Source organism: Peromyscus californicus, unplaced genomic scaffold (assembly GCF_007827085.1).
Source record: "Peromyscus californicus insignis strain IS unplaced genomic scaffold, ASM782708v3 Scaffold_24__1_contigs__length_46423439, whole genome shotgun sequence".
NCBI classification, from domain to species: Eukaryota; Metazoa; Chordata; class Mammalia; order Rodentia; family Cricetidae; genus Peromyscus; species Peromyscus californicus.
This window is the reverse complement of record NW_026294535.1, coordinates 2,167,892-2,194,059: the sequence shown is the minus strand read 5'-3', so window position 1 is coordinate 2,194,059 and position 26,168 is coordinate 2,167,892. Positions and strand designations below refer to the sequence as shown.

The 26,168-nt window shown below is 45.7% G+C and overlaps 1 protein-coding gene across 9 annotated transcripts in view; it reads right to left on the bottom strand.

Moving 5' to 3' along the window:
- Nucleotides 1-4,728: 4,728 nt before the first annotated feature.
- The window catches only part of Ric8b (RIC8 guanine nucleotide exchange factor B), a 107,079-nt gene continuing 85,639 nt past the window's right edge, over nt 4,729-26,168 (bottom strand). Inside the window, exons 9-13 of one of the 9 annotated variants that reach the window (XR_008221576.1) lie at nt 21,359-21,478; nt 18,251-18,334; nt 14,479-14,617; nt 13,713-13,888; nt 7,971-8,083 (exon numbers count right to left, since the gene is read on the bottom strand). Coding sequence is in view for 5 of the 9 variants with exons in the window: in XM_052752926.1 (XP_052608886.1) it covers nt 11,174-11,324; nt 21,359-21,478 (271 nt within the window). In the remaining 4 variants the exon portion in view is untranslated. Of the gene's footprint in view, nt 8,084-11,141; nt 11,325-13,712; nt 14,618-18,250; nt 18,335-21,358; nt 21,479-26,168 lie in introns of those variants that run through there. The other 8 variants (XR_008221574.1, XR_008221575.1, XM_052752926.1 and 5 more) reach the window with 8 other exon arrangements.

The following is a 26,168-nucleotide window of genomic DNA, read 5'->3' as shown; positions in this document are numbered from 1 at the left end:
TCCCCCAGCCACCCCACCCTCCCCTTTGCAGGCAGACCCCCACTCTGAAGGCTGAATCTTCTGCCTGAGGCTGTCTCTGGAGAAGGGATACAGATGTGAAGTGGGGCCATAAGAAAGATTCTCCTAGGATTTGGAGTGAGGGCAGGATTATCAGTTCCCGAGAAACAGTTGCCACAGAACCCCGACCATGGAGGCCGAAGAGCTGGATTCGAGACTTGGGCAGTGCTGTTCACCACTCTGAGACACTGTGGAAGGAGAGGACAGTGAAGAGCTCCCACCACCCAGCACACATGTGGGATGGGACTCTGGCAATGCTTGACAAGGCTGAGGTGGCACCAGGCACAGGAGCCCCAGGATATACCTTGGATGGCTGGATCTACTCGGGAAGGGAATGGCACTGAGGGTGCTTAAAAAGCCCGCCTGTACTGCAAGGCACAAAGAAGCCTACCGCGCAAGGCTGAGTCCCCTGCAGTGCCCCCTGCCCCCGCCCACCCCTGTGGGCAGAGAGCCTAGCTGAGACCCACTCATCTGTGTTGAATGCTAAGTCACTGCTAGCCAGGTCAGACCTGCCTTCTCAGCCTCCATTTCCCACCAGCAGATGAAGAATAAGAACCTAGCTTTGCCCTAGCTTGTTGTGAAGACCAAAGGATTAGACATGCCAGGAGCCCATCACAGACCCTGCCACAGGGTAAATACTGTATTTCATTATTACTCCTAAGAATGTGAGGTGAGGTGCACGCACACATGACCCCCCCCACACACACCTGCATGCACGTGTGTGCTGACTGCTACCACGTAGTCTATTTTCACGGTGTCCGTGTTTAGTCTGTGTCATCTTTCTTCAGAAGACCCAGGTGGACTTTCAGACAGTGTCCCCTGCCGTGCTGCCGCTCTCTGGCCACCATTTCATGATTGCTCACTTGGCCCTAGGCTTACTCTTGAGTGTCGCTCACTCCATCTTCCCTTTCCAGGCAACAGAGCTGAAGCCCGTAGTTAAAATAAACCTGTGGAGGAAAAGCTCCCTACCATTTCTGTTCTGGTCTCTTTTTTTCATGTGAGAGAATTTCCTCAAGATCCAGTGACCTTTGGCTGTCTCTGCAAATTGAAGAGACATGGAACATCAACTTGGGAACTGCACAAGGGCTCACCGCATCTCCTCCAAAGTCGGCATGATCTGCTGTGCTGTGGCTCTGGCCTCATCTTCTGGCACAGTACGGCCACTTTTCCTTTGGTCTTTCAGGACGGAGTGACCTCTAATCCTGGTGTGGAGGAAGCTGTTATCTTCCCAGAAGACTGCTAGGCTGCATCTACTAAAGCCTCAGTGTGGATTATGGCTGAGTCTAAACCTATACTGGAAGGCAGCCAGGGAAGGGTTGCCAGCCCCTCTCTGCTCAGGCTTGCACTGGCCTCCTGCAGTCCCCTGGTCAGAGCAGGACTGCTCCTGTTACAGGGCCTATGCACCGCGGCACCTTCTCGCTGGAGGGATTAGGCCTTGTGTGTTCCCGCGGCTTGTTTCAGGACTCAGCTCAAGCACACTCTGTTGGAAGCATCCCTCAGGACTACAGAATCTCCCCGCCTGAGCATGTGGCCTCCTTTGGATGTGTCTGCGCAGGCTCGCCAGCAGATGCGAAGCTACCTCCCAGTCGCCAGTATACTGTGTTCGTGAACTCTTTCTGCAGAGGCAGAACAGCTGCAGAAGGCCAGCCCGCTCTCTCGTCCTCTGCAGCAGTTAATGGTGTATTTGATGAACCAGCGGCTGCGTGAGCGCGTGGGGACGGACGGGACCAAGAGCCATCTTCCTATTTCAAAGAAGGATCCCGATTGTCTCTTCAGGTCCCTTTGGGCCAGTTCTTCCAGAAGAAAATGCTGGCTGCCAGGGTTCTCAGAGTTGACTGGAGAGAGACTCAAAGTGGGAGGCGTCTACCTTTTGTTTTCTTTCCCCAGAAGGGACTCTTCTCCGTCTTCTTTGCTGGCATGAGGTCGGGAACCCTCTGACCCAACCCCTTCTTAGGGAAGCTCTTGGATTGCAGGGGTCTGGGATTCATACAGAACAAGTATCACATGCTTTCATGGATGCACATGTTGGGGGCTGCTGGGAGGGGGATTTACCGACCCTCACCATGAGCCATTCTGAGACCTCCCTGCTATCTCGGCCATTCTAGGCTCTGCAGGATCTCCCAGCGACTGCTGCAGATGCAGGGGAAGGCCCTGGGGTGCAGTGTTTGCCAATTCCTATGGTGTAAACTCTCCTGCCATAGCCAACATCACGGGTTTTTATAAATCCCTTTATAACCACCCCTCCCATAACAGAACCAAGATCTATTACATCTGTATACTTTCCTCAGTGTGGTTCATCTGCTTCCTTGAATACCTCCAGGCTCTTCAAATAAGCAAATTTTGATTTTCTTTTGATATTGGTTATCAAGAGTTTTAAGTCTTCAATTAGAAGATTTCTTTTTTTTTTTTTTTTTTTTTTTTTTTTGGTTTTTCGAGACAGGGTTTCTCTGTGTAGCTTTGCGCCTTTCCTGGAACTCGCTTTGGAGACCAGGCTGGCCTCGAACTCACAGAGATCCACCTGGCTCTGCCTCCCGAGTGCTGGGATTAAAGGCATGCGCCACCACCGCCCGGCTAGAAGATTTCTTTTTTTTTTTTTTTTTTTTTTTTTTTTTTTTTTTTGGTTTTTCGAGACAGGGTTTCTCTGTGTAGCTTTGCGCCTTTCCTGGGACTCACGTGGTAGCCCAGGCTGGCCTCGAACTCACAGAGATCCGCCTGGCTCTGCCTCCCGAGTGCTGGGATTAAAGGCGTGCGCCACCACCGCCCGGCGAAGATTTCTTTTTAAAGCCTGAATTTTCCATCATTTCCTTTCCACACAACTGCTACAAATTGTATATTTTGATAGAAAGTATAAACAGGCAAAAGGACACCATGAATACAGTAATTAGCTTGGAAACCACCCTCCAGCGTGTTACTTACATCAGCACGTATGTGTGCAGTGCTTGCACACCACAGCACTGTTTATGCAGGATAGAAATGCTTGGGGACTGTTGTCTTTCCTGGAAACTCTCCCAAAGGACCATATATTAAAGGCTTATTCCTCAGCCGGGCACTACTGGGAAGCAAGAAGTTGGAGTCTATTGGGAAGGCCTCTGATTAGTGGGACCATTCCCTGAGAGGGACTGTGGGATCCTAGCCCCTTCCTCTCCCCACCCCACCCTCCTTTTTTTTTTCTGGCTATAAGCTCAGTTTCCTGTGCCATGCACTCCCTCCCCATCATAATGTATTGTCTCGACACAGGCCCCAAAGCAATGAGGTCAACTAACCATGAACTGAAACAGCCAGAGCTATGAGCGAGCCTACTTATTCTCTTTATGAGACGAATACCTTGATCATTTCTCAGTTACAGAAGCTAACACAGTGACCTGAAAGTTTTGAAGTCCTGGAAATAATTCTTTTGCTATGTATGGATATTTTGCCGGCATGTATTTCTGTACCATGTGTGCCTGGTGCCTGTGTAGGCCAGAAGACATTGCTGGATTCCATGGAATTGAAGTTATAGATGTTTGAGAGCTACCATGCAGGCACTGGGACTTGAACCAGGGTCCTCTAGAACATCCAATGCTCTTAAGCGCTGAGCCATGCCTCTAGTCCCTTGGAAAAAATTCTTAGTTACTAGTTACCTTTTCCTGTTTCCAACCCACTGATTAGTCCCTAAGTTGGGACCGAGCTCCACTATCTGAGCTCTTTCTTCTAAACCTTCAGGTTAGATTGTGTTGATTGCAGTTTTAAGTATTTCTGGAATTCAGCCTTGTCCATACCTCCCATCATGCTCTACTTCAGACCTTTCTTAATCTACAGATGCTGAGGCAACGACTTTCCATCTTTTTTCTCCAACCCAGTCTACTCCATAGCAGTGGACTTTGTGTCCTGTCCAGTCCTTGCCTGAAATGTGGCTCTTCCCTATCTAGTTCCAAGGCACGGAATACCTGTCCTGTCATGCCTACAGTCTCCTGCATCTGTAGACACACTGTGTGCCTTTGTCTACGAGCTTCAGTTCGAGCTAGTTCTGACAGGAACAGCTTCTCTCCTGTACATGTCAAGCTCATGCTGGAGTTGGAATGTCAATCACAGAACTATCTGTGTGGGTCTAGCGCGGCTCGCAGCGTGTCAGCTCATCTCCCATCTTCCTGGAGCTTCTCCTCTGCTCAAGTCTCAGCTTGGCTGTTCCTGACTTCACCTTCATGACTTCTTCCTAGAACATAATTCATTTCTTCCTCCTCCAGACTCTGCTCCTCACACTCCAACAGGTGTCATGGTGGTTTTCCTCAAGAACACATCTCTCTCTCCCCTTGAATGTTCTCCACCTCACAACCACAGTAGATACCTCCAAAAAAGCCGGTACCAGGCTCCCCACCAACCAAGGCTACCACCCTCTGCATCTCCAAGTCCTCTGGCACCCATGCTACTCACTTTGCAAGACTTTCTGGGCACTTAATCTTGCTGCTATGCCATGCTACCACAGCTTCTGGACAGCGCTGCACAGCTGGGTGAGCCTGCTCCTCCCAGTTTATTCCAGTTGCTGCAGCTTTACTGTGTAGAGGCCCAGGCTGCCTTCCCCAAAGACGGGAGGCAACATCTTTTTAATGGGTGGGAGCTGGGTTATAGGTCATAATATTCACAGCAGTGATCAACAGTGTTTGCCATACTTTACATAATGGAATGTCATAGCCATTAACATTTGAAGAATATTTATTGTTAAGGGAAAATGCTCACATTATGTTAAAGAAAGCAGGATACAAATCTGTAAACACAGCATGGTCCAATCTTGTAGTAAAATAAATTATATATGCATAGAAAAAATACAGAAAGGGAATACACTAAACATTAACAGTGATGCTCAGGGAGGGAGGACTCTGGGTCAGCGATGAGCTTGTTTCCTGCACTTTCCCAATATTCTACAGGGAACATGTGTGACTTTGACAGACAAGGGGGATGCAGGCTGACACCTACCTAGTCCTGGGAGGCAGCAAGATTTGTGTGCTGAGGCGTCGTGGAGTCACTCGCAAAGCTTCACACTGTCATATATGAAGGAAGGCTAGCGTCTGCCACTGAGGGCCACAGGGCACCTGAAAGATCACAGCCATCTGGGAACTGTTCTTTCAAGCAGCTCGAATGCCTCACTTTAGGACATGCTTCCCCATCCATCCTTCACTTCCAGAGGCCAGTGTAGGCGGAGGCTGGAGACGGCAGTGGCCACTGTCCCATCCCTCTCATTGGAGAGGGAACAGCCCACACCACTGCTCTCTGACCTAAAGGTGCCCAGGTCTTCATTTAAACTCTCCTAACTGACCACACTTCTCACTCCCATGCCGGCATCTCCCTGACGATGGGAAAGTCTGAGACTGCTTCTGCTAACATAGTTATTGCTTGAAATGGCCCGAGAGCGACCACCTCCGGCAGCCCACGCTGCTTCCGTCTCAAAGCCTCTGGCTGTGTGGTCAGACATGCAGTGGGGAAGGTGTTGAAGTCGAGCCTGCAGCTGGACTCTGGCGGGCTGCTGGGCCGGGAACTAAGGGCAAGTCCTCTGGAGAGGTGCTGCCTTGAGATGGGGTGGTTACAGAGAAGACATGTAACTTGATGCTCAGTGTTCTTTCTGTGTGTAAGGTGAAACTATTCCATCTTCTTTCTAAGAATTAATCCTTAAAAAAAAGAGAAGTACACAGTCCGGAGAGATGCGAAGTGGAAAGAACTGACTGAGCGCCTAGGAGCAGAGCTACAGCACCCTACAGCACCCAGCAAGCACTGTGCTCGGGGCCTGCAAGGAGCATCTCACCAGGCACGGCCTGATTTGTTAGGCTGATACTCACGGCAAAGCTATCTGACCAGAGATTATAAAAATACTTTCAAAATGCTTTGTAGAATGAAATAACAAAATAATTAAATTCTTTTTCTCTGGATTTTTCCACTTAAGCTAAAATCATGAATTGCTAAATAAAATGAAAATTTTATACACCATTGGCTAAAACATGGACCACAAGCTCTCCCCAACAATTATTGGATAAAAATCCTATAATGCACATACTCTTCCTAGTCACTTACAAAGAATTTATTCTTTTACAGCAGCTCAGGGCCACCATTAGGAAAATATGTCTATGGCCACAGCATCACACACGTTATTTTCTGGGTGAACTTGGGTGTTCTTAGGGAAGTAGAGTCCCAGGTTTGCTTGGTCTTGGACAGTGTTGTTCTCGCTCCACCCTGGCATGGGTCTGACCCCATCTGAACTGTGATGAATAGGTGCTGCCGGCCTTTCCCCCCAGCTGGCGTCTTTTGCTTTCAGTGCCTCTACTTTAAGTCTAGTAAACTCCTCCTCTGCTTTTGGGGGTGTGGGGGGTGGGGCTTAAAGTCCAAGCAATGACACGTTAGAAATGAACGTAAATCTCAGTGGTGCAATTGTTCTTTAAAGGTTCCCCTCTGAGTAAATTTTAAGAAACTTACATCTCTCTGGCAGCTCAAAGGCCTTTTCCGATTCAATGCTTGATGTGAGGGTTTGTCAGAAATAATTTAGGATAAATGCCATTCTCACTGGTATTATGCATACTTCATCCTTTAAAGAGGTTATATGATGACAAGTGAGGTTAACAGATGGAAAACACTTTGAAACATAAACTGTGCAATGGTGTTGTTAGCCCATGTACCATAAAGAAACACACACAGATGGCCAAATTGAGTCATCCCCAATGTTTTATTTAATTTAAAGTTTTAAAAGGCAGTGGTTAAGCACATAATCTATGTGTGTGCATATATGTATGGATGTGCAGGTACACATCCATACATATATGAAAGGAAACCAACCCCTTTTTAACTTTAGCCACTGATCAACTTGGCCTGTCTACATGATTGCACGTCTACTTCATATGACCATTTCTAAGAGTAAAAATAAACAGCCTTAATCAGTTTAATAGTAACTATTTGTGTTTCTTTTTTTAAATAAATAAAGTTACCATTAAACTGATCACATATGGTAGAAAGAACACACACACAAATACACACAGAGACCCTTGTTTAAAACATGTGACATACGAATGACCTTTATGTACAAATGGGTGCTGTTGGCTCCCTACCCCCAGCACAGGCCACGAAAGAACTCCCACTACTCGGGGAGCCCCATCCTCTCTGTTGCCTGGAGGATGAGTGTATACTTGGCACCCTGAGTGAGACCTCAGAATGCACGCTCTGGATGCAGCGGTACAGATGGTGGTCCAGCCCTACGGTACGTGTAGTGTTCAGGAACATGAGGAATAAATAGGCACATGTAGCTGCCTGGAACTAAACCATCATTTCTAACTCCTCACAGGGAGAGCTGTAGTCTGAAGTTTTCGCTAAGTGACATACAAACTTTCAAGAGTGTAACAGGTTTGTAAGTCTGGGGCTCTGTGTGTGTGTTTCCACATTTATATAAAACTGAAATGAAGGGTGGACTAGGTGTACAGGGCAGCTGCCTGGCTTCCACTCAGTCAGTGCTGATCTAAGGAGTCACCTGCCTCAGCCCTTAGTTACCAGCTCCTCGGCCTCTCGTGTGCCTGGGTTGCTGGAGAGACTTAGAAGGGGCGGTTTACGAGCCAGTGGAGGGACACGGCTGAATCTTCGGCTAGGAACCCTGGCGACAACACTGCCAGACTGGAGCGGGGCTGCTCGGCAGAGTGAAGTCCCGCACTGCATCCTGATGAAATGGAATGACTGCTTCTGCTCCTAGCCCGCACCTCTGCCTAACTCCAGCTCTACGTGGATGCCTCACTGTCGCAGAGAACACAGGACCACCTCTTACATACGCTGGGTACCCAACGAGTAAACCAGCTAATGTGTTTCTAGCCAAAGCAAGGGCATAAATGTTTTAGAGAAAAAGATTCCCCTGGAGCTACAGAGAAAAGATGCTGATGAAAGCCATATTGAGAGCGGGGCAGGTGACGGCGCTCAGTCCGTGTCGGAGCTGGTCTCTTCAAGGACAGAGTACTGGCTGAGTGCTTCCTCCAAGGGAGTTATTGTCCCATCAGGTTTTAGTCCCATTGGCTTAAGCAACTCCTCTCTGGAAAAAGAGATAAAAGAAGGAGAAAAAAAGTATTCACCAGCATCACACACACCCTCCCCCGCCCAGATCCCCATCCTTTTAAAAAGAGAAGTCTTTAAAAACCCAAGTGTTTTCTCTCAAGCTCTCTGTGTGTTTGGAATGGAAAGATGAAAGGGGATGAAAGGCTTCATTCACACAAGCCAAACCTACTAAGCCAATTAAAGTATGAAAAGTCAAGGTCCAAATGGGCTCAGGACAAGGAGCAGGTCTCTTCTGTTTTGAATAATGAACTTTTTTTCCTCTCGTGGATTCATTTGTTTTAGAGAAGTTAAAGCTGCTGGAGTTTCACCTGCCCAACTCAGAATTAAACACACGTTTCATTTAATAGCATCAACTGTCAAATTTGGTTTTGTTCCCATCGCCTCTGACTCGTGAGCACTTGTTGATTCATTTCAAATCAGCTGGAGTTCCCCAAGTTTTCTTCCCTTTTCTCTCTCTTTCCTTCTTTTTGTTTAAAATACTATTGCTTTTGTTTGTGGCAGTTTAATTATGGGATTGACAGCCATTTTTAATCTCTTCAAAGCTCCCCAACTGTCTTCACCTAATCCAATTGTATCCACTCCACAAGTTACAGCCTCATCTAAAATGGTTAGTTATCGATTAAGCCAATCAAAAGCATCAGGAAAGATTTATTTAATCTTTTCCTAGGCCTTATTTATTATTGCATGGAGATTGTGACGAACATCCCTACTGAGCTGCTAACCCCAACGCTTCCACTCCCAACAGGCCAGTGGTGCGTTTGAGAGGGCGGCAAAGGCTCAGAGCTGCTTAGCCTTATTTCTCATGGAAATGGGCGCCACTGCCTGAGAACACGACGCTGCAGCAGCTGTCATGTCGGTGGCTGTGGTGTGAAGGACACAGTAGCACTTGCCCCCCCCCCCTTGCTACTGTCCCTTCGGGCAACATGAAGAGGGGCTCCCTCCTGGGAAGGCGCAGCTGTACAGCTGTGACAGCACACTGGAACCTGGGGAGGGGAGCTCAGCTCAGGGACTTGGTTTAGTAACAGGACCGAAGCAAGTGGCCCTGGCTAGCACCAGAGGATGACTGCTGAGGCCAGAGTCTGGGAAACGTGGATGCCTGACTGGCTGGTAAACTGAGGCTCCTGTGTATTATATGTAGGAAACAGGATCAGAATCATAAAGCTTCAAGTTGGAAGGGGCCTCACAGATCATTTAGTCCAACCCCCTTCTTTAAAAGGACGCTGCGTGACTCACCCAAGGCCACTTAGTGGCAGGGTTGGGCATGGGACAGGTCTCCTGAATCCTAGTCCAGTGCTCTTTGCCGTCAACCCCATCTCAGCTGGCTGTCCTAACTGCACGGAAAAGCAGTTGAGTTCACTGTCAACAGCTACGTAAAAGAACTGCCACCTGCTGGGCAGCCCAGGAGGACAAGCGGCAGCTGCTGCCCTTGATGAGTGGACGAAACAAACAGACCCGAGATGAGCCGGGCCCCAGATGGGTGCATGTCCTGAGGACTGCAGATGCGACACTGTGGCTCCTGAGAAGAAGCATGGCCACACTACCTGGGAGAGGCAGAGGAGACACCGCAGAGGAGACCCCTGTGCCAGGCGAAGGCGACTGCGAGGCCCCACTGTCTCGTGTGACTGTTAATTTGCCTCTGCTGCTCTGTGCTCTTGTAAGGCTGGACAAGGGACCAGTGTTTAGAGAGTAGAGGTTCCCGGAAGAAGTGAGGGGAGGAGGGAAGGGTGACAAGGCCAAAGGAAGGAGCTTAGCATTTATCTTGTAGAGCCCCGTGGTTCATACCCTCCGGGAGTGGTGTGGTGGTGGCAGACACACTGGAATAGGTGCCGACAGGTAATCTTAGGAGGTCACTGTAGTGGTGGATGGAGAATGAGAGAAAGACGGATTATGGCTGTGCTGTGGGAAGGAAAGGCACTGTGCCTCAGGTAGGTGTGGAAGGGAGCCGGTGAAGGTGAGTGGTAAAGTGTCCCTATGGCCCCAGGACAGGTACTGAGGTCCGGCACCACCTACAGGAGCCAGAACACAGGACAAATTCGGGGGAACAGCGCTATTTTTCAGGACCCACAGAGCTTGCGCTGCCTTTGTGGCAGACAGACAGAAATGCCAGTGGACAGTCATCAGCAACCCTCTAGTCCTGCTATGACCCAGCCACGATGGAGGACACACATTTTTTCTGGTTCTGATTATGATGAGGAATTCTGTGATACTGAATCCTAACAACTGATGCGAAGGAAAGGAAACAACGTCTGAGAACAGCACACTGGAGGGTAAGAAACTTCTAGGTCTAAAGGTTGGGAGTCGTTGTACACATCTGTAAAAACAAGAGCCTGGCTCAAAAGTCAAAAACCCAAACCCAAGCCAACCAACCAAACACAAACTTTAAACACCTAATGACCTAGGTTTAAAGGTGTTGGTCCCCGAAGGCAGTGAGGTATGGTAGGGACTGAACGGTAAGGAGAGGCAGAGTGGAACTGGCAGGGGCCTACTAAAGCCAGTGATGAACTGCTTGGTAGACATGCCACCACTGACAGTACTAACACAATTACATTTCCAAAAGAACAGGCCATTCTGGGACTAGCTGCCAGGGTGTGAACCACCAAGCTACTTTCTACGTAAACCCAGGAAGAGTATTTCCGAATCATGTCTGTTATCTTTATTCCTACCCTTTAGTCCAACTTTACAGCTGGGAATAATTAAGAATTTTACAGTTTTATGGTCCATTTCCACTAGTCAATCTACAGAACAGAGGGCACCCATCTTTTAATTCTCACTTGTTAACCATTCTCAAGCATTTAGGTGGTGCTCTGTTATCATCCTCCATTAAAACGGAAGCTCCTCAGAAGGCATGAATTTTTTTCTTTTCCACATGGCTCCATGCAATGTTGGTGTGTACTGACATTTCTGTAGAAAAGGCATCGGTGCAACTGGGCCACAGTCATGCATTCATGCAGATAAATTAAGACAGCAATGTGATGTGTGGGAAGAGCAAACGGATTGTAAGTTAGCAAGTCTAAAGTCTGAACTCTTCCACTTACCAGCTTTGAGATCTTGGGCAAGTCTCTGAGTCTTAGTTTCCCCATCTGTGAAATGGGGTCATGGAAATACTAGCTCTGCCCACTTCCCAGTGGTGACATGCAGTCCCAGCACAGCAGTGGTAGCAACAACAGCAACAGTACAGACCAAAGAGTTCAGTGAGCTGGAGAGGACTCAAGTGTTTACTGTGGGGGGTGAAAAGCACACACAGGTTCTAAAGCCAGACCCGGGCTTCAATTCTACATCTACAACTCATTAATGCAAGACCTCTGAAAACTCTAAACTTTGATTTCAGGAACACTCACCTCACTGAGCCATCATGAACGCACAGACCACAGACTACACACAGAAAGTGTACAACGTAATGGCTGGGGTATAATCGGAACCCACAAGCTGTCCTCTCGCTCTTTATGTGTTTACAGGTTTCCCCTTCCTGATGAAACAGCGTGTGTGTGTGTGTGTGTGTGTGTGTGTGTGTGTGTGTGTGTGTGTGTGTGAGAGAGAGAGAGAGAGAGAGAGAGAGAGAGAGAGAGAGAGAGAGAGAGAGAGAGAGAGAGAGGGGGCGGGGGCGGAATACGCAGAAGCAAAAAAAAGACATGGTCCCTGTGCTCAAGAAGCTTTAGTCAGTTTGGAAGATAAAACATACATACATCAAACAATACCAAAAGGATTACAGAACAGCAGAGTGACAGGCTTAGGATGACTGACAGGCAGAGCCCTGCTTTCCCTGAGCCTTACAGTTCACCAGTCGACTCCTGCTATATGTGAAACATGTTTAAGGTTTCTTGTCCTGTTTGGGAGCAGGAATGGATCATTTACTAGCTTGTGACTGCTTTACCCACGAACCCTGGATTGCTTCTCATACTCTCCAGTCCAACTTTTCTGCTCTTCTTCTCTATCCTAAAGCTGGCACCAAACAAAATCTTTGCTCTAGAGACTCACTGCTGACGGCTTGGTGGATGCTGTGGTTATTAGCTCAGTTTCACTGAGGTCTGTGTCCAGGTCAGTAAGATACAGACAGAGAACAGGAACCTTTATGACCACCACAGCAGTGTTCTTTCCCCGACAAGGCGAGGCATGTGCGGGAGGAACAGGAAGAAACAGAGACACGCCATCACAGTCTCCTTGCAGGGGGCAGCCCCGAGGCCACACTACGGCAGAGAAGACATGGCACCCAGGAGCAGAACTAGTCAAGCAGAGGCACACAAGCGAGAGTTAGCCATTTGCAGAGATTGGCAAGCAGGTTGGCTCAGCTGAGGAAAAGGAGGGGGAAAGCTCGACAGTGCTATGAAAGAGGGCTAGAAACCTGGGCTCCAGGGCGGGAACGGGACTGCATTCCTAGGTATTTTTGTCTCCTATTTCAAAAGCCACCTCCATATTTAAGAGTATTCATTAACAATAACCATTACTACTAGGTTTGAAAGCTGCAAACAACACTGCTCTGAGATATGAACGGCAACTCTTCTATGCTTTACCCAGTCAGGTTTACTGTCCTCCTGTGTTCTGGCACAGGGCCTTAGAGAGCAAAGCGTCTTCAGTTAAGCACCTGTGAACCACACTTAGCTGGCCTTTCCACACACGTCATGGACCATATAGGTTCCTCCTAACTAAGCCACGAACAAGACACAGGCTAAATCTGTGAGCAGATTTGTTTTCATCAAGCTTTATAGATTCAGGGAAGGATAAGTAATCCTCAGGAAACCCTACAGAATGCTTTCCAAAGATTTTTTGCTGTCTAGTAGACTGTGCTCAACTTGAAGGCAGAGTCCATGTCTTCTTGGGGTGTGATTTTCATGTACCTAGTCTAGGATAAGGCACACAGTAGGTGCTTGGTAAATGTTTCCTGAAAGGATATAGTACAAGGTTCATGGCATAGATGGAGAATGGCAGAGGACGATGTGTCAGGAAGTATCTCTTTCTAGATGCAATGGCTTCCTTGCCAAGTCAACATCATCAACGATGCTGACAGCCCAGCGGAAGTTGGGCATTCTTGCTCTCAACCACCATTTGGTAGACTCAGCTTCTTACGTTGGAGACATTAGGGATTCAGGATTCTAGCCTCATAACTTTTGCTAATCTGTTACAAGGCCTTGAGCAAGTCATTTGCCTCTGTGAGCTATAAAATGAGGGGTTGGACAAAATGATCCCCACTATTCTACACTGATCTTAAAAATAAGTCTCAGGTTACTAAATAATTTCAGATCACACAAAAAGCTCCTGGCGTTTTAAGACACTCAAAATCACCATCCTAGGACTTTCTTCCTAATCAAGGTATTCTGCACCTAACAGTCAAACACAGCACCTGTCCGTCAATGACACACACCCGACCACAAACCTTTTCTGCAATCTGCCAGGAGGTAATTCAATGATTACTAAAGCAATAGCAAGTCCCTCACACAGGATCTAGATTGTATTACAGCCCTCACTGGGTCATTTTATGAAGAGTTACTACTGGTCCTAAATTTACAAAGGTCCTCTCTAAAAAAATGATGGCCGATTGTCCAATAAACATCGTGGTTGAAATGTGTATCAGTATTAAGATATTCACATAGCAACAACTGCTTTATACTTACCTTCAATGCTATACACAGGCCTTAACACAGTTAAGACTGCCCCCGTTATCACCAAAAAGTACAGTGATGTCTACTGGATAAAGAGCCCATTCTAGGCACTGTGACAGTATCATGGCGGGCTTCTCATCTGATCAGGCATCTGGCCAGGGAAGAGATAAGCCTCCAAGAATGTTCAACTGGAACGAAACATCATTTAAAATTTGATCTTACTAAACGGTAAGGAACCATACTCTATAAGGGTGTGGCCAGGCAAGAGGACACAGATAAAGCACGTCCAAGAAAAGAAACCCTATTTTGCCCCAGCCTAACCCTTGGGACTGCCAACGGAAACCAAAAAGAGGCGGGGACTTTTGGGATTTAAACATATTTAAATTTTCTGTTCTTTAAATATTTTTTTCCAGATATATTTTAACATCTTCCTGTTGGGATGGTACTTTGTGATCGCTCTTCAGAAATGCAGAGATGGTCACAGTGTTTTAGGGCTTCCTATGTGACGTCCCCAGCAGTGACGGTGCAGTACTGGTGCTCAGATATTACCATGCCCAACTGCACACTGCACATTACAGATCAGGTCAGATGTGTGTGTGTAACACCTTACCTGACCTGGAAGCAAGAGAATACTCTTGCCCACAGCACATGTTTTGTGCAACAGAAACAAAGCGTTCGACTCAAGTGCACTTGTTGAAAGCAGGACATAGTCAAGCAGTTGGTAAGACACATCCTTGTTTCCCACTTGCAGATCTCCCAAGAGTCCCTTCGAATTTACCTATACGAGTCTCAGCTTCCCGCTTGCCACTTAGCTTGATAACGACTCAAAAATCATTCCCTTGTTTTCAAGGGCTCTTCTTTCTTGTCTGCTCTGTGTACTACAGGGCAGTATTGACACATGGAATTAATGACAGGGTCTGTAATGAAACAACAGTCATGCACACACCGTCTGCTCTTTTGATAAACAGCATGTTAGAGACCTAGTCACCTCCCGCTAATTGAGCACTGCATAATAGTTCCGATCCTTTTGTGTACCATATTTTGTTCTATGGTTAGAAAAGAAGAGAAAGGGGGAGCCTATGAAGCATTGCTTCCTTTAATCACCCCTGATTAATTCTCTGTTTTAATGAGGGTGCTGCTACTTAGCCAGGTTCTGTTACATACTTGTTTTGTTGACTTCTGTTCAATGTCTAACAAAACCTGAGACTGGATAATTGGGAACCATTACTTTGGCCCAGGGATTCCTGTTCATAATGTGAGGTTGGCCTGGAAAAAGAGCCCTGACATGTTAAATTAGCCATTTCATATTTAATTCCTTTTCGCCTCTGAAAGATGGGATGAGGCATTAGTATATAAATGGAGTATTTTAATTAACATAAGATGCCTATGGGGATGGATCCCCTGACAGCCCAGAGGACGTAGCTCTGCAGAACTCCAGGCAGGAAGTAGTGACAGGCCTCTACAGTGTACTGGGCATCTCACTCGCTAGAGAGTCACACAACTGTGTCGGACGCTGTGAGCCGGTGGCCTGTGGTGGGGCTGCTGCTTCTTTACCTTTTCTTTAATGGCTTCCTAGTGCAACTGGTTACACTGATCTTTCACCAGGACACTGACAGGGAAGGAATAATGGGAATGGTGACTTTTCCACAGCAACTACAAGGTCTTCTCATTACATTCTAAGTTAGGCACTGACGGGAAAGCAAAGTGTGCTGTGTAAATATTTCAACCCCAAGACAAATGGAGATGATGTACTGCTCAGACCACCACACCCTTCCACTTTGATGGGATTGGGAACTGTCTAAAAATTCCCACAGAGAAGCCATTTACAGTTAAGATTTAGTAGTGTGATGACGTGTGTGGATCTGTTAGAATACTCATTCTCTTTTAAAAATAATGTAAAACCCAGTTCTAACAAAGGGTCTTAGAACTTTTACTGTTTCCCTCATAAAGCTAGTTCTTTAACCAATGACGTAATATCTGATATGGAGTAGGAAGTCGGGGTGTGTGACGCATCTCCACTATAATCTGCGGTCTGACAAAGCAAACACACTCACTGTTGGTCTTTGGTGCTCTGTTTAAAACTTATGTCTCATTTAAAAATAATCAGACCAACAAACTTCTTAAGAGTGGTTGGTAATTTTTCAAAATAGTATAATATTCGGGAGTTTTGAAAGTGAGGTGTTGTGGAGGGTGTCAGTCACTTAAGCTCTGATGGCTCACTCCTTAATAAAATACCTCCCAGCCTACTCAGATCACAGCATTGTCTTGATGATCAACAGGGAGCGCATACAGAAACATCTTTCACGTTTTGAAGACTAAGTTAGATTTTATTATTCTCATTTGTTAGAAGATAACACGCAAAGCTTCTAACAGTCTGCTACAGCCCGTGTTAGTCAGCACAGCTAAGAACACATTAGAGATGAGGTTAGGGCTACTGCTAGAAGCATACAGTTTAGTTTTAGCCTTAAATAATGGCATTTTTTATTATTTCTTGGTAACTTTGTTCTAGAACGTTTCTGCTCTGTTGTCTAAATGAACAAATGAGGTGAGGTCTGCATGCCAGTGAACTGTCGAAGGAAGCAGCACAAACAGAAGCCCGATGCCGTCTTCCAACCAGGAAGATGGACCTCGGAAGGGCGGCAGCCAGGAGGAGGCTACTTTGATTTCATGCCTGCTAACTGTCCAGAGCCACAGCAGCCTGTGCTTTAACCAAGCACTCAGTGACTGCCATAAGGACTACAAAGGCCAACGGCAGCCTGCTCGGATGTCCAGCCACCGAGTCGGTCCTCTATACCAAAGATGCACAGACCAGAGCTTCTCAGAGCAGGCCTCTCATTCCTGGGTCAGTATATACAGTACCGAGCTCCCCAAAGGAGTTTTCATGGAACCTTAATGATGGAGAACAGTGCTGTATGTCAGAAATACGAGCCAGGCCACTACGGAAGCTGCATATTGATATCCAATGTCCAACTAGCTAGACAGAAAAGTACAGTGAGGTAAAATTGACTTCAGTGATATATTTTGTTTAATCCCATACAAAAATCGGTCATTTTAAACACAATCTAAATAATTAATGAGATACTTTGCATTCTCTTTTTGTCTTTAGAGGACATCCTAATTTGGAATAACCACACCTCAAGTGTTCAGTAGTCATGAAATAGTGGTTCCTACAATGGACAGTGAAGATCCAAATGATCTGACCTAACCATTATGATCTTCGAACTCTGATGCCTATATCAGGTCTTACAATGCTTTAAAAGTGTGGGTTGTGTTTCTGAAATGCACCCAAAAAGCATACCCTAGACTAACGCCTCACAAAGGCATATGCAATTACAGATTTTGGTATTTTTGTAAGACAGAGCAATATTTATATGGAAAAAAGTTATGTATGTTACTTTCAGGCGTAAATCACTCATAGCCTTATATTTGATTCCAGCATTAAGAAAGCCATGTCCCATATACCAATATGGCTGGCAAAAATGGGGGTGAGATGGGAAGTGTGGTTAGTGGCCCGAGAATGGATGAGAGGAGGAAGTGGCGGCAGAACAGGCCTTATTTCTTTATTTCTTTATTTGCATGCAACTGAAAACAGTTTTCATTGGTGTAAGCAGACAGGCAAAGTGCCTTGATAAACAGTGCTGGAGTGAGAATGGAGTCTGAGATCAATTCATCTGGTGTCAATAAGGGGATTAGAGGAATGGAAACAAAACTGTAATTATAAGGTGTCTTTTGCCAACGCTGTTTGAAGGCTCCTCAGTGTGTGAGTGTGCCACTGCCGGGCGCGGGCAGCTGTGCCGGGCGCCTGGACTGACTTCCTACCTACACACCACCATTCCAGTCTCCTGCTGGAGGGCAGGACCTTAGTTTTGCCTTCCAAGTCTGAGAAGGAAAGAGAGGTGGAGAGGCAGGCAAGATGTTTTCTGTAATCTTCTACCTCAGGCTTGACTGCTAAATAGTATACTTATTCTAGATTAAAGAAATCCGCATCACTTATTTAAATTAGCCGGCCACGACCCACATTTTTTATGACATTCCTTTACAGCCTCTACTTTGATGAAGTTTGGCTAAGAAACTGAATTGACAAGTACACTCTAAAGCCTTGAACCCTGCAGGTTATTTTATACAGAAAACAACAGACTTCCAATCTGGAGGTGAGCCATTCCATTCTCCATCCTTGCACACCGGGGAACCATAGGGCAAAGGCACTGAACTAGCTGTACAGGACAGGATTTACAGGGTTCAGATGGCCTTTGAGCTCTGAAAACCTCCAGATGCACTGCCATCCTACAAAGGACTAGAAACATCTACCACAGACATGATCTGTCGTCACTGAGAATGTTACTCGGTCCATATTCAGTAAGGAGCCTTCTGAGCACGAATCTCCTCACTAGCTGGGATAAAGATGCTGAGGACATGCGCTCCTTAGGGCTATGTCTAGTGTGAGGTGAGATGGAAATGTGACCTCCAGATTCACAGTAGTGGCTTTACACTTTGGGCAGTAACATCTATACCCTACACCAGGCTCAGGAATAGGACTTGGCATGACCAACCTTAGTCATCACTTTGGAAAGTGCTTTGGCACGGGCCACTGTTGCTAACCACCATCCTGGTGCAGCGCCTTCACATCTGCTCTCCTAGGGATGAGAAAAGGAAGTGGCTAGTGTCCATGCCATGGCCACGTCACCTCCAGTCCTACGCTCTACTCAAGCCTTTCCTTGTCAGGGGCAGGAGACACTGCCGAGAGGTGACTCAAGTGTCCTGGCGAACACAACAGAGACACAGTAACACAGTGGACAGAGCAGAGGCCCCTAGTTCTGGAAAATCACGTTCCTAGTCTCACTCTGTCTTAGAGCTGGAGACAGTACAATGGGCAAGTGCTTTGTAAACTGTAAAGAAAATGGATTATCAGCATGCATCCCCTTGGAAATGTTTGGGGCATTTCTGTGGTCCTTAATTCCCACTGGTCAGTGAGGTTAACATGCCACTTGAGCTCTTTGGAAGAAAGATGCACTAAGTGAAGTCTAAAGACTTAAAAGGACTAAGTCTCTCTCCCTACAATGAATGGCCATTTTCATTTCTCTCTAGAATACTTCTTAAACTTCATGACCAGCCCACACGTCACTTCCGTTCCCTGGAAAAGATTCCCTGAACTATTTAGACAGAACAGACTGCTCCTTTTCCCTAGGTCAAACAGTTCAACACATAGCTTGTTTTTCGCAGTTTCTACTTTGTATTCTGAAATAGATTATACAGCTGCTAGAGTATGAGTTTTCCAAAGGCAGACACTGTCTCACCTCCAAATCTCCCTTGCCCATGGGAGCTGTTGAGTAAATGCTCTTTGTACGGTACTGAAACTAAGTCTACTTGGCTGTACGGCATCTTATTTTTTCTTATTTTATCAAAAATAAGAAAAAAGTGAAAAGAAAGACGAAGCTTACGACTAATGAATAATACAGCACAACAAACATGAAAGACACGTGAAGGAATGGTTTCAGTCTTTGCATTCCTGCTCTGGGATGCCTACCGCTAACCTTCACAGAGCTGTCACTGTGATTAGTGAGAGCAAATGTTAGAAAGCACACACAGGCAGACAATGTGAAACCTACCATACGTCATGCAAAAAAGCCAACACGACTTAAGACTATTCTCAAATTACTCTCGCTTCAACTTTAATGCAAAATAGGTTCCATCAAAGCCAACACAAGACTTCCTAGCTCTGTTTTATACATGTGAGCATCAGGACCACCTTCAGCTTGAGCTGGTCACCTGTTGGGTGCTTCTTGGTGAATGTTTGTCTTTTTAGAGACATAGTTTAAATCAGGTGGAAGTTGGACATTTCAGAATTAATGTCTAGGTGTTTATTTATTGGTAGCTTCTAAAATATGTATAAAATATGTAGATTCCCCTGAGATGAAAGAGAATCGTTTTATGTGAATTAATAGGGTACTTTACGAAATTGGCGATATATTTATGAATAAGCCAAGTATCCAGATTACACTGTATTATTATCTTGGGCGTTTATTCCTCATTTTCTGTTTTGTGCTGGGGTGTTTCCTCATGCAGGTTAAACAGACTAGTTATGCAGCATCTGTGTTAACTGCCAGCAACTCTTCTCATCACAACAGGAAATTTCTACTACTTGAGTGATCTACTGTGCTAAAACACAAACATGTTCCACTCAGGTCCTCACTAACAATTTCCTTTCTGGCTTCCACCAGATGGATCTACTGATTTCACTCTAATTTACTTATGCCACCATGTCTCATTAGCTACACCAGACCCATCTGGAAACTGTCAGGCCCATGCAACTTATTTTTACATATACTCTTTTTGTGGAGGGGAGGGTGCTGGGGACTGAACCCAGGGCCTGGGCTTTAGCACTGAACTCTTTCTCCAGCCACCAGATTTTATTCTATATATTCACACAGAGCTCATTATTTTGCTTAATATAGGTCTGCTCTAGTAACAGTCTCTGTGACTGTTATTAATTCCTTCTGGGAAAGAACTTGTAGAAAATGTAATTTGCAAACAGGCCAAATGCTGGGAAAGGACAAAAATTTAGGAGCAGCCAGCAGTCACCAAGTTCAAGAATACTTTGTAGATAATGAAGCTACTTTTAAGCAGCTTCTATGCATTGCCGCTATCATCCAGAAGGCTTAAGACGACAGAATGTCAAAAGACCCTATCTGCTCTAACTGTACCAACCCACAGTCATCCACTTCTCAGCTCAGCTAAGCCTCTGGCTACAAATGGAACCTATAGCTCCCTGAGGTCACCCCTTTTCTTCCCAGCTAGTCTCTGGCTATTCCATTTCAAATGTTCTTTTTCTTGATGGATGAATAGCAACCTTTATGGTTGTGTGAAAAATGAGATGAGCAGAAGAGATTCACCTTTCCATGGTGGCTGTCACCAACACAAAGAAACACTCACTCAAGATGACTTAACAGGACACAGTGGCTCAATGGATGACTGGAGAGTAAGGCGACCCATCCAAGCCTGCAGGAACCCCCTCCTAAGAACTCCTCCAAAAGAGCTACTTGATGGTCAGCAGATCTTGACTGAACTACCTACAACACTGGTTCTTGTGAAAAGGAAGGAGGTGTGAAGCAAGGGCGGGGTGGGGGGGGGGCTGGTTGTTTTTGGAACTCCTAATTAGTAAAAGTCCCTGATTAAAAAAAAAAGTCCTCTATTTGAGCTATTTCTTTTCACTGCTTCCTGAAGGATATATGGCATTTTAGAATTCTTGGTTTCAGCAGCAACTCAAAAAGCAATACTGCGAACTTGCACATCAAAAAGGAAAGGAGAAAAAGCGCACCATGGTTTCAAACAAAAACTAAAACAGACTGAAACAAAAATACAAGAAGCAGCAAAGTCACTGACTCTAACTCGAAGCATTCTTTGGAAGACAGGGAGGTTAGTCAGTTAATATTACAGCCACCTCTAGTACTGCCTCAGCACTGAGTGTTGACATGTCTCAGGAGTGTACATCCAGAAGGGGCACCTGGAGAGAAACGTGGCGGCACCTAACGCTGCTGCCAGGCTCCTGTTCCAATAGACATGGACGCCAGAGCTGCTGTGCTATGGGAACTCTCGCTGAGAGAGACAAAGAAATCGACCGTTCTTAGAAACCAAGCAAAAAATGGACGGGAATACAATACCTGGAGAGTTTATCAAGCATGTTGACAAGTTTCATGGCTTCATATTCTTTTTGTTCTTCTGTCATGTCATCTATAGGGTTTGGCATTGGTTCCTCTAAATGACCAGTGATAAGATTAATGCTACAAAAAGAAAAAAAAGTTATGCTGTATGTTTTAGAATTATGCTCTTTCTATACTTTTCTGGTCCATATTTTAAGTTATATAAGAAAGAGTATAATAGCCAAAAATTGGCAATAATTTCAATAGTAATTTTATTGTATAGAATTGCTATAGGAATATTTTTATTAGTTTTTTAAACTAGTTTGCTTTGGAAAATGAGCTTTTTAAAAATTAAAATGACTTGCCAACTATTTTTTAAGGCATGGTTGCTTTTAAAAATATAAAATTTGATTGGTGCCACTGGATAAATATCCTTGGATGCACATCTTACTCATTAATTAATTGTAAGGGGACAAATACTTTCAGAAGTGAAATGAGAAAATCCATTTTGTGATACAGCATAAAACAAATATGTCCAAAAAAAAAAAAAAAAAAGAGGAAAAACCAAAAACTGGAAAACTCATGACAGAGAGGCTGCAATCTGGAAATGAAAGCATGCCGATCTATAATCCCAGGAGATGAGTCCATCAGTGAGACCACAGAGCAATGAGTGTTTCAAACAGCAAAAGATGAAGGAGAAGAGTAATTTTAATTACATTTGATCTGACTTAGGAAAAAAATGCAATCTAGCTCACCAAGACACTCATGCAGCGTCTTAGCTTCCTGGAAACAGAGCGAGAACCATGCTCACAGTGATGGATTTCCTATATAAACTCTGTATGAAGTTCTAACACCAAATGCTATTCTTAAATAAGAGGCCACACTTCTGTCTTTTCCTTTTTACCAAGGAGGGGAAATAAAACATAGCTCTTTCAGTGTCTGCTAAATATCAACCCCTTAAAACCTGACTCTGGGGGAGCCATGACCGACAGTTAACAGAATAGATTGTTTCAGTGGTGGAAATGAGAACAGCCCTGTAGACCACACCATGGTAACAAATGATTTTTGAAGGTTGTTTAGATAAAGGACCAGGGCTGGGCCAAGATAAGCAAACCAATACAAATTGTGGGGTGTTCGAGCCTGGGGTAAACTGAAGAAAAAATACTGTATGAGCCAACTAAAGGCACGGAAATCACCTGGCTTCTCCAGTGGTCAGTTCCACTGAGTTCCACCGCACTTCCATTTGAGACTGCTCAGCTGTCGTAAGGGTTAGCTCGTGGGTCACTATCACTTACTACGATTAGATTTCCTTTTGCTAGATTCCTCAAAGGCTACAGACCACGGATTCTTGTAGAAGGGTCTGCATTCGCAGTCCTAGAAAACTAGGTTTAACGTCTGTGCTGCTCCTTTCAGATAGGGCCTGTGCCTAGAACTGTGATAAAAATCTGCTCTACAGGACTTAATGGTACACACCTAAGAGTCTTGCTTAGGGCTGAGAAGCGAGGAGTGTAAATCTAATGCCAGCCTGAGTAACTTACCAAGGTTTAACGGGGGCTAGGCTGTAGCTCAGTGGTAGAGCACTTGCTGAAAAACTAGGTGTGAAGCCATGCATTAAACCCCTAGCACGGCCCTCCTCCTCCCCTAAAAGGACGAATGAACAAACCAGGAAAACCCCTGGCTCCCATCACAGACTATGTACAAGACAGAAAGTCGCAGAATTCCTCAGGGAAAAAGGTGGGATTAGGGCAAGCAGAAGATACTGGGACCTGGAGACCCTGACGTTTGCTCTACCCACTTGCTTCTAGGTATCCTCTCTGGTGCTTCAGGAACTCCGGGGTGACCTGAAAGCATGCAGCTTGGTCACTTCTTCCTAGTCTGGACTTCACACTAGACTCACTTGGGGAACTTTAGAGACAGAGCTGGCCTTACCTTAGATCACCGTGTAAAGTTTCCCATGTGATCTGGATACACTGGGCTCACTCACTGCCTGATCAGACACTGCTCTGTGCGCTCCGTTTTAAAGGGGTCCACAGAAGAGAAAGGGGCCTCTAGTTAGAGGCCATCAAAAACTTGCTAAATGAGTCATGTATTTCCCAAACTTCAGCACAGAGAACGGAACAAGGCTTCTGAGGGACGGAAATGCAGTGTCCCCGGAGCTATCTGTGCAGGCAGATGGCTCCTGCTACCCTCTAACAGCTAGCCTTAGAGGCGAATCCAGGTACTTCCTAAGTAACTCCTCTCAAACCAGTACATAAGCTACGTTGGTCACACTCATGTCACTTGAGAGCAGACTTCCCACACTGTCAGAGGTGTGATTTGAAGAAGCACACCAGCAGACTTTCAGAAGACAATGACAGCACAAGCAATCATCTACCTCAGAACAGCGTCAGGAACACACCGGCGAGCCCTGCCTAGGCTGGGCACAACAGTTCTTTGCTGGGTATCTTTCTTTTTTTAAATTTTTATCATTCATTCATTCATTCATTCATTCATTCATTCATTCATTCATTCATTTATTTATGGTTTTTCGAGACAGGATTTCTGTGTGTAGCTCCAGCTGTCCTGGAACTCAGAGATCTGCCTGCCTCTGCTTCCTGAGTGCTGGGACTAAAGGCGTGTATTGGTGGGATGATGTCCACTTTGAGTCTCCTGACTGCTGAAATGACCCCGGGCCTGCTTTGAGGTTGGCCCCCCGATGACCCAGCCCTCTGTGTCTGAGCGTGAAGGCAGCACTCTCACTCTCAAAGCGGGAGGCCAAACCCAAATGCTCCAGGAACCCAGGGACTCGGGGTTCATTTCTCCCTCCAAACAGACATTGTTTTTCCTTATGATACCCAGAGGAATGTAAACAAAACCACAGAAAACACAAGCCAGGCCAGCCAACTGTGCCACTCTCCCACGAGAAAAATGCCCATGTGTAGGGGCAGAAGGCAGATGGGACCGCTCTCCCCTCCAGCCAATCTCCTAGAGCTTCCCATTCAGAAGGAGAGAAAACAAGTCGCCACGGCAACAGTGACGTAAGGCTGTGTATTTGGGGATGAACACACACCTAGCACTGTTAACCCTGCACTCCAAGACTCAGCAAAGGTTCCGAGTCTTAACTATGAAATCCTGAGGTTACTCTTACTTTGTTTGAAGACTGAGTCTTAGTTCCTCCAAGGACACTAACTGTGGTGGACCTCTGGAGGGGTGGTCATATTTACTTATTTAGCTTGTCTTTCCTCCCTTCGTCCATCCAGTCCTGTGATTAGTTATATCTTCCAATCAGGTGACAAGTGTCTGAACTCCTGGGAACACTAACCAGGACTGTCTCTGAAATAAGACCATTACATGAACTGGCCAGTGATGGCCTGACGCCAGGAGGATAATGCCACACAAAAAGGCAGAGCAAGTGAGCGTGTCGATACAAGCTGAACTATAGTTCAATTCTTTGACTCTCGAACTGTTACTGTTTCCAGTCAATATCAGTATCACTTAATGAGAAAAGAATGACATGAAAACCTAGCTGTATGAAAGCTTCAACCTTTAAAGGCAGGGCTTAAATTTTCCTCGCAGTTCTGGAAGAAAGGGTTACACTGCTCCACAGTGGTAGTCCCTACAGGGCCAACAACGGCTCCGGCTGGACTCCTGGCTCCTTCGGCAAGACAGTTCAAGCCTGGGACTGAAATCCGGTTTCAAAATCCACAGCTGGAGAGGCCATAGGCTCACAGAGCCAACTTCACAAGGCCTCTAACTGCCTTCTAAATGTCGATGTTAATATCCACAGAGAAACACTACCTGAGGGCAGAAGCTCTTCTTTACAATAAATGGTGGTGAATGCAGAAACTCCTGGCTTCAAGGTGCCAAGAAAAAGAAATAGCTGAACTCAGCCCTAAACAGGACATTTGTACTGCTATCTCTAAGGCTCAGGGAATAGAGAGGAAGAACATCAGGGTAGGAAAACAGAGACTGAAATGAAATGCTATCTTTGTGGCATGACCCAACAACTGCAATCATGGACTTACGAAGTTGCCTGCACTGGTCAGGGACAAGAACGGGCCAGTCAACATTAGGCTTGAGTGGGTGAGGGGCTCAAGGGGGCCCACCTCTGTTGCTAAACTACGGACTACTAAAGATTCTGGGGAAGGAGCAGTCAGGATCTTCAGATGTCCACCCAATGAGCCCACCAAACTATAAGGGCCCTGGTTAAACATATAGTCACAGAACCAAACCAAAAGATAGGGATGTGGGCAAGGGATTTGTGGGGAAGGGCTAGTGACAGGGATGGGCGGGAGAAAGAGAAAGTAGGGTTTATTATATATATATATATATATATATATATATATATATATATACACATATATATATATACATAAAAATCATAGTTCATAAGTTCATGGATCAAACTGTCACATCCTCATAGAGACGAGAGAGTCAGCAAGGAGTGCATGTCTGCTATGACAGAACTCTACTCACTCCATCAGCTGGCTGCTACGTGAGACGAGATGCCTTATTAGCACTTGTTGTTTTTATAAGGATGCTAGAAATCCAGATTTTTATCTGAAATATCTACATTCTGAATGTTATCAAGGGATTGATTTTAAGAAACACTTTTCAAAATGATAACAAAAATATAAACAAACAAACAAACAAAAACCCTAATGGGACAAAGCAAACATCTGTGGGCAAAAATCCTGCTTATACGCTGACAAATTTGCAATCTTTAAAGAGTTTTTAGGCAAAGGCACTTTTGTACGCCCAGACCAGGGAGGAGGGAGCAGCCGGGAAGAAGGAAGTTCCATGAGATAAAGCTCACAATATCTTTCCTGGATGCCTCCCCAGAGTACCTGCT